This window comes from Ipomoea nil, unplaced genomic scaffold (genome assembly GCF_001879475.1).
Source record: "Ipomoea nil cultivar Tokyo-kokei standard unplaced genomic scaffold, Asagao_1.1 scaffold2845, whole genome shotgun sequence".
Taxonomy (NCBI): Eukaryota; Viridiplantae; Streptophyta; class Magnoliopsida; order Solanales; family Convolvulaceae; genus Ipomoea; species Ipomoea nil.
The window spans coordinates 8,578,611-8,587,440 of NW_017619273.1; the positions used below are offsets into that span (position 1 = coordinate 8,578,611).

The window sequence follows — 8,830 nt, forward strand, 5'->3', positions numbered from 1 at the left end:
TGTTTTTTTCATTTGAGAGGGGATTCAAAGTTCAAACATCTGACCTCTCTTAAAGGATGAGAGTGTACGACCACTCAAACCAACCAAGCTGGTTATGTATAATGTATTTTATGTGGTAGAATAATAAAATTTATAAGGTAAGATAATATATTTTATAAATTAGAATAATATACTTTTTATATTAGAATAATATATTTTATGAGTTAAAATAATTTATTTTAGGTGACCCACACAATAATGATTGCATAAAAGTCTCCCCGTCCTCGACGACAAGAAACATGTGAAGTTGACACCTTAACACAAGTAGTAATAATTGGATATCATTTTTAATTATTATATGCTCATCAACATCGATCAACAATAAATAATTTCTATTACTATTATTTACAATAAAAATAATTAATTTAATATAGTTAACCCAAACACACGCGAATTCAATATACTTAGATACATATTATAATTTATTTTTTTTTAAAGATACATATTAATATTTATTGATTATTTTTTTTTTGTAACAATGAGTATTCGCAGACTCACAGTTACTATTTGAATTGAAGTTGTGCACTAAGTTTCCTCTAGTGATATTTGTTAACAAAAGATGATAAAAAGATAAATCAGTTTAAATTGTCCATAATCAATTAACACAAATTAAGAAGACTAATGAATCACTCTCATCGATATAAAATTACTTTGTAATTTTTTTTAAAGATTTATTCGTTACAAGGCAGTATATGTTCTATACTTTATTAATTTTTTTCAGTCCAAAGAATCAATGGCCCTGTTTGATCTTGTGATCACACATTTACAGGGTGTTTGGTTGAAGGGAATTTAAATTCCTTTCCCATTTAATTCCCACCTAACTCCAAAAGCCACAAAATTCCCTTGTTTGGTTGAAAGGATTTGCAATTCCCCCATTTTCATGGAATTAAAATCCAATGTCCCCCTATGATTTTAATTCCTGAAATTTTAGGAAGAACAAAAGATACTGATAAGTCAAAATTATCTCTTCCCTTTTTAACTTAAAATTAACGTCTGACAATAACAATGGACATTTTAGACTTTATACTACTTATTCCCTTTCAATTCCCATATATACCAAACATTGGAATTGAAATTTCCAGTAATTCTGTTCCTGTAAACCAAACACTGTAATTTAAATTCCAACTTTATTCTCAGTAATTCATCTCCCATGGAATTGCAATTCCTTTCCAACGTAATTCTCCCTCTCCAACCAAACGCCTTGTTAGAATAGCTGAATAGTAACCGAGGTGTTACATTGTAGTTGACAAATTATTTTGTAGTTTATGGTCCTGTTTGGTAAAATGGCTATTAGCTGATAGCTGTTAACTGTTAGCTGATTGTGTTAATTAGAGGGTATAAATAGTTGATAATATTGACTGATTGTAGAAAAGTGTTTGGTAAATTAGCTGTTAGCTGATAGCTGTTTGGTATAATTTCTTTTCTCAAAAAGCTAATTGAAAAAGTTGTTTGGAGTAGCTTTTTGAATTTTAGCCTTTTGGAATTGCAAAAAGTTAATTAACCAAACATTTATATTGATATTTTAACTAAATTAAACAATTAATAGTGGTCAAATAAGTCAAAATTGACCTATAGACTAATTTTTTACCAAACAGGACCTATATGTCATTGTCTAATAAAGAATCTTAGGTAGCTCCAGTCTTAGTTAAGGTATTTGAGGTGGAGCCCCAACGGCCAAAACTGCCGTCTTTTTGCGCACACGGGACTGTTTGCTGTCGTGGGTGGCCCTTTCTCCCTATGCATTTTCTAACTCGTTTTTATTTTCTTCTTTTTTACTCATCCAAATGCACAACCAAAACGTTAAAAAGAGCATAGTCCTAAAAGAGAAGTTTCCAACCCACATAGGAAAGCATATATTCCCCTTCAAAAATAATAAAGTCTGGGACTACAACTGCTTTAACTATATGGATCATCAACAAAAAAAAAAATAAAATCCCACTTCCCACTAGTTATAATAAATTTCCATAATTATTACAAGCACACAGGTCATTTTCTTCACCCTCTTCCTCCTTCTTTCTTCTTCTTCACTTCTTCTTGCAGATCTTTCCATGGACCCTTTGACTCTCAAGATCAGGCTCTTCTTCCTCCACTGGATTCACTGCAGATCTCACCCCAGTAAACCCCCCTCCATTCTTGAAATTCTGTGTTGAGTTCTTGAAATTGCACCCCAGAATTGCCAATTGGTTTAGTAGCTTTAATTTTGGTAACCCTCATTTTTTTTTGTATATATATACTTAGAACCTTATTGTTGCTGTTGGAAATTGTGAAAGATTGTTGCTTGTGATATATGACTCTGAATTGTGAATCCATAATCAGCTCATATGTAGTCAATGATGAATTGTCAATAATTGTTTAGTATTGATCTCAACAATTTAGTTGAATGGGTTTTATCTAATGGCTGGGCACTCTCTTTTGGGTTAAAGTTTGCATTTTGATTTGGGGACTCAATTTTGTATTGACTTGTTAATTTTAGGTTCAGTGTCCTTAGTCAAGCACTTTTCATACAAGGATATAAAGAGAGGCACTGATGGATTTAGAAGAATCCTTGATACCTCTTCCAATGGGGGGATGGCATATAGAGCTAGGTTTCAGAATGGCCAGGTTGCTTTTGTTAAAGAAATCAAAATTCTTGATGATCAAGACGACGATGTCTTCTTTGGCGAAGTGCGGCTCCTTGCGCGTTTGCATCATCGCCACATTGTTGCTCTTAGGGGTTTCTCGAGTGGACCTAAGAGGTAAAAATTTTCCCTCATTTTTTCTGGTATGGAACTTGTCTTGGTATATTTATGTTCTGATCTAGAAGGGAGAAGCTAAATTTTTTTACAGATTAATTGTTCGAAATTGAGTTCCTTGTCAATCGATTGTATTTAGATATTCTAGCATTGGTTTGGTTTGTGATTTACTGCATTTCCTCAAATGTGGCAGATGTGTAGTGTCTTTTTTCAGATTGGAGTACTCTTCAATCCATTTCTCAGGTACATAGCGATTAATCGGGATAATATTTGCCAAAAATCACATGTTTTCTTTTTCATAGTGCCTTTTTTTCTCTCTTTTCCCTGCAATTTAAATATTTTTCTCTGGCCTAAAGTATCAAAATACTTCAAATGACATCCCAGAACTCCTAGGAAGTCGATATTTGGGTCGTTGCTGTTTGAAGAGAGTGTTTTAGAGGAGAACCAATTGAGCAGTATTAGTATAACAAACTCTAAAGATACATTATTGTGATTCTCAAACAATTTCAGGTTTCTGGTGTTTGAAAGTACGGAGAATGGGAGTCTGAAGGATCACCTGTCCGGTATACATTACATCTGTTGTGTTTTTTTCGCCCCTTAAAGATGGATCTCGTTTATGGTTTATGGATTAACGGTTGGATTTTTTTTTAGACCCTTTGAAGACTCCATTAAACTGGAGAACAAGGTTGCAGATAGCCATTGGCATAGCTGCTGCTTTGGTAGGTTCTTCAAGCTGTCCATCTTTCATAATACCCGAGAATTTGATCACCAGTTTCAATCTTGAGCACAGTAGGAAAAATTCAGTTTCGTATGTTTTGATGCGTATAGGAATACTTGCATTTCTTCTGTGATCCCCCGCTCTACCTCGCTACCATCAGTTCAAGTACCATTATGTTGGACGAGAACTTCACTGCAAAAGTAAGTATTCACAAACCGGGATAACTATCTGTGCATATAGTTGGAGTTCTGTAACCCCAAATTGCAATCTTTAAGAACATGTCATGAAGATGATCATACCATTTTGGATCCCTTGTTACAGCTTGCTGATATCAGCCTCCTTTGTTCTGTTGGAAGTGACACAATGCTGCCAGAATCATCATGCTCAAAAGGTACGATGCTCATAACAGCATGTTTGGTTCATCGAATGAATTTTAAAGGAATAGGAATCGTATTTCATAAGAAATGGAATAGACCGGGAAGAGAACATGGATTATAGTTAGGAATAGAACAATAATTGTTTCTATTATTTGGTTCGCTGAACTTGTTTGATTCGTTGAAGAAATAGACCTTTGGAATGTTATCCTAGTGTTAATGATGTAGAATATACGAGCAGTCTACTCTACGGTGTACAGTGCTAGGTCGGTTCCGGGCTCGGTTCCTGTGCCTATCTGCTTGTTTTAGACTCGGATTACTTGATAGTGGGTCAGAGGTCCCCGAGCTAAAGATCACTTCGTAATAAATGCCAAAAAATCCCTTCCCATAGTAATTAATGCGGTATTTATAGGGGTTCAAGGGAACAAGTCCCGGCCCAGGCTTGCGTCACACGTAGAGTTCATGCACGGGGCCATGGCCACGTGCCCTGATATTCCTGAGCGCACTACGCTATGTCACAGGGCACCAGTAGGCCCAGTAGGCAAACACAGGTCGGGAAGGTGTGAGCCTTAGGTCAATTGTGGTCGGATCGGGATCAGCCCGTAAAGAGGGTCCACTACCGACCACCATACAGGCGCGGTGCTCAGGGAATAATCCCAGTAAATAAAAAATAACAAATTTAGACTATTTCTGAAAATTTAAGAATAGCCTAATGTCTGGGAAGCTCTGGAATAGTTATTCTCTTTGCAAGGGGAATAACTCATTCTTGAGAACAATATTCCCGGAACAAAAAGCATAAACAAATTATGGAATATACCTATTTCCGAAATTATCATTCTATTCCAGGCCTGTTCCGCAAACCAAGTGTGGTGTAAGTTTCTTTGTGTTGGTGCCTGTTATGTTTAAGTTTATGAGATTAAAGAATGAAAAGAAGTTTGAATTTGCAGTATGCAGGGGTGAGAGATGCAAGAACTTGGTTTTCCAGCTGGGAGTGCTGATCCTGGAGCTAATCACTGGGCAATCTGCAGAAGATGGGGGTGGTGATTTAGTGAAGTGGGTACAAGAATCTCGATTCAGAACATCGATATACAAAATGTTGGATCCTGATCTTGGAGACGAGTATGATTCCCAGGAGCTTAAAGGTCTTCTAACAGTGGCAAGATTGTGTATAAAATCTGCTAACAAGCCAGCAGTAAAGACATCCCAGATTTTATGGTACCTCCAAAACAAAATAAGGATCACCCAAGATGTTGTTCAATAGTGTTGTCTCATAGTCATATGATAAATACAAAAGTACATGGTTTTTGGTTTGATCAAGAAACTAGCTGTTTGTTTACACATTTCACAGTTCCAATATAGAAGGATTTATAAAAGGAAAAGGACAGAAACAGGTAGTTTAGTAGTTTACTGCTGAGCACATTGTACTCTCTGGGCTCCACCATGCATATCATCACCATCCTCTTCATATGCCTCCTGCTGGTGGGCCCGCTTTCGCCGCATCTCCTCCTCGATGTTGACATCGTGCAAGGTGGTCTCCTCGCATTCGTCGATTTCCATGTCCGAGTACTGTGACTTTTGCCTTGGTGGCAGGATGGCCTCCAGTGCCTTAACCTGTTCTGGGCTGAGGGAGTCTGGGAAGTCCACCATGAAATGAATATACAGTTTTCCTTTCATGAATGGCCTCTGGTATGTTGGCATTCCTTCATCATTGATTGCTTTGAACTGATCTGAAAACAGTGAGTGAATATATCAAAGTTAGTGTTGAGCGGAGGCCGGTAAAAGGTCAAGTCCAGTAATTGGTTACTAAGGAATTATTGGGCCGAGACTGATAACGGGCCAGGTCCAACATCATGTCTATCGAAAATGTGTGACAGTATAAGGAAATAAAATTGTGTCTTCGCTATGAACTATAGCTTTTGACGTAACGGTAAGCACTTAATCAGTTAATCCTAACCAGGTCAGACAGATTTTGGTGTAGTAGTAAGTGTTGTCTAGTGTTGAGCGGAGGCCGGTAAAAGGTCAAGTCCAGCAATTGGTTACTAAAGAATTGTTGCTGATAACGGTCCAAGTCCAACATCTGTCTATCAAAAATGTGTGACAGTATAAGGAAATAAAATTGTGTCTTCGCTATGAACTATAGCTTTTAACGTAGTGGTAAGCACTTAATCCTAACCAGGTCAGACAGATTTCGGTGTAGTGGTAAGTGTTGTCTAGTGTTGAGCGGAGGCCGGTAAAAGGTCAAGTCCAGCAATTGGTTACTAAGGAATTGTTGGGCTGAGACTGATAACGGTCCATGTCCAGCAATTGGTTACTAAGGAATTGTTGGACTGAGACTGATAACGGTCCAAGTCCAACATCCTGTCTATCGAAAATGTGTGACAGTATAAGAAAATAAAATGTAGTGATAAACACTTAATCCTAGCCATGTCAGACAGCTTTTGGCGTAGTAGTAAGTGCTGTATTAGGGTTTTTGATAGGTACCAGGTTTGACAACTTCTCCGGGATTTGATTTAATCAGGAGTTGTCTTCCATCCAAATGTGTGAGTATGAACTGGAAGCCACACAACGCCTCGGTGAGTGTCAGCGTGTGATCCACAAACAGATCGTCGCCCTTTCTCTTGAACTTAGGATGTTCTTTCTGCTGAAGAACAAACACTATATCTCCGGTTATCATATCAGGCTGCAACAACACCACACAGAACAAGTTTCCAAGTTAATAATTCTATCGCCCCCCGAGAATGCTTCGAATAAACAGAGTCCTAAAAAACATCATCTTACTTACAGCTTCATCTGCCTCTCCAGGGAATGTAATCTTCTGTCCATTTTGCATCCCCTTTTCGACATGAACTTCAAGAACCTTCTTTTCTGGGACAACCTTGTCGCCTTTGCACTGAGGACATCGGTCTTTGTCGTTGATGGTTTCTCCCGTCCCCTTGCATTCATTGCAAGGCTGCTGCATTTGCTGGATCATAGAGGGGCCAAGCTGTCTTATTGTCACCTTCATTCCAGATCCTTCACACCCTCCACACTTCATTGAAGATCCAGATTTTGACCCTTTTCTGTATTATTATCCAAGTTAGTACTAAATACTAGACACCTTTTTTTTTATCCTTTTAACGATAAAGAATCTCACACCTATATCGCTTACCCATTGCACTTGGAACAAATTACATTGCGCGAGAGAGATAGCTTCTTGGTTGTTCCGCTGTACATTTCCTCCAAAGAGACCTTCAATGGATGTATAACATCTTCTCCTCTCCTTTGCCTCCGGCCTCTGCCCCCACCGCCACCTGCTTAGCATTAGCGTTACTCCCTTATAAGTCTTTATGTTTCAAACTTAAATGATTGAATGTTCTAATACCAAATTGAATAACATGTTATTCTTGAGTGTTTATAAGAAGCATTACTCCCTCCCTTATAAGTCTCTACATTTCATAACTAAATGATTCATTGCTCTGATACCAAACTTAACAGCATATTCTAGAATGCTTAGTAGAAGCATTATTGTATTACAAGTCATGCTCTAATACCAAATTAGAGTACTTAGCAGCAACATTACTCCAATATAAGTCTTTCATTGCTCTAATACTACAACGAATAACGAGTTCTGAAATGCCTAGTAGAAGCATTACTCTTATAAGTCTTTCATTCCTCTAATACCAAATTAAATAACGTGGGTGTTTTGGAGTACTTAGCAGAAGCATTACTCCATTATAAGTCTTTCATTGCTCTAATACCATTGAATAATGTGTTCTAGAGTGCTTAGAAGAAGCATTACTCCATTATAAATCTTTCCTTGCTTTTATACCAAATTGAATAACGTAATTCTAAAGTGCTTAGCAGAAGCATTATTCCATTATAAGTTTTTCATTGCTCTAATACCAAACTGAATAACGTGTCCCAGAATGCTTAAAAGTTAGAAAAAGCATTACTCCATTATAAGTTTTTCATTGCTATAATATCAAATTAAAGTTTACCTCCGAATGGATTTAAAAGTTAGAAAAAGCATTACTCCATTATAAGTTTTTCATTGCTATAATATCAAATTAAAGTTTACCTCCGAATGGATTTCCACCCCCGAAAAAGGATTGGAAGATATCAAACGGATCATGCATGCCAGCACCACCACCCATCCCTTCTTTGAGTGCATCTTCACCATACTCATCATAGATCTCTCTCTTCTCTGGATCACTCAATACTTCATAAGCTTGAGCTAGCTCCTTAAACTGTATAAATATCACAATACATCCATTTTAACAAACCTCCCATCGCTTGTAATTTGACAATGTACTACATAAACATTCATTTCTGGAGACGCTTCAATATAATGATTTAAACTCAGTCAACTTGGTTAAGCTGTTAACTTGATAAATCCCAACATGAAAGATTTATTGATCTTGATTTAAACCGATCAATATTTATCAACAATCTAGATTGATTTTCCTAATCACTAAAAAAAAAAAAAGATGGGTTATGGGTAAGTACCTTTTCAGGATCGCCGCCCTTGTCGGGGTGGTTCTTGATGGCGGCTTTCCGGTAAGCCTTCTTGATCTCATCCACACCGGCATTCTTGGACACGCCCAGTATATCATAGTACTTTGTGTTGTCGCTCTTTTTGGCTCCTCTCCCAAACATCTCTCTTTCCTCTTCTTCTGCAAATTATTTTCCAGAAATTTCTTAGACGAGTCACTCCGAGGATGTGGCAGTTGATGGAAGGTGGTTTTATAGCGGAAATGGACGGTTCAGATTTCATCTTTCACCTTTTCATGTCGGAAGCCGTTGAAGAATCCAGAATTCTCTGGGAAGTATTAAGAATTTATTGACCGTAGGATGGGTGTGACGGACTGACGGACGGACGGGATTCGATTCCAGAGGTTTCTACAATGCGCGCGAGCGATTCTCGGTTTTTTTTTTTTTTTTTTTTTTTTTTTTTTTTTTAATTGTACGAATTTTAAATATGAGCCTCG

The 8,830-nt window shown here is 37.3% G+C and overlaps 2 protein-coding genes across 3 annotated transcripts; one reads left to right on the top strand and one right to left on the bottom strand.

Moving 5' to 3' along the window:
• The first annotated feature begins 1,853 nt into the window (after positions 1–1,853).
• Positions 1,854–5,184, top strand: LOC109160305 (probable receptor-like protein kinase At1g49730). Of its 2 annotated transcripts, none has more exons than XM_019308616.1 (7): positions 1,854–2,154; positions 2,519–2,774; positions 3,282–3,334; positions 3,423–3,490; positions 3,600–3,689; positions 3,811–3,880; positions 4,811–5,184. In XM_019308616.1, the coding sequence occupies exons 1-7, from the start codon at positions 2,088–2,090 to the stop codon at positions 5,122–5,124; spliced, it is 918 nt and encodes a 305-aa protein (XP_019164161.1). In that variant the 5' UTR covers positions 1,854–2,087; the 3' UTR covers positions 5,125–5,184. The 2 variants fall into 2 exon arrangements, with proteins under 2 accessions (XP_019164161.1, XP_019164160.1); XM_019308615.1 differs by having other exon boundaries at positions 1,858–2,154; positions 2,513–2,774.
• Positions 5,102–8,575, bottom strand: LOC109160304 (dnaJ protein homolog). Its single transcript, XM_019308614.1, has 6 exons — positions 8,349–8,575; positions 7,921–8,089; positions 7,012–7,153; positions 6,646–6,922; positions 6,345–6,543; positions 5,102–5,590 (listed from the first exon to the last, which is right to left on the bottom strand). The coding sequence occupies exons 1-6, from the start codon at positions 8,496–8,498 to the stop codon at positions 5,268–5,270; spliced, it is 1,260 nt and encodes a 419-aa protein (XP_019164159.1). The 5' UTR covers positions 8,499–8,575; the 3' UTR covers positions 5,102–5,267.
• Positions 8,576–8,830: the final 255 nt, after the last annotated feature.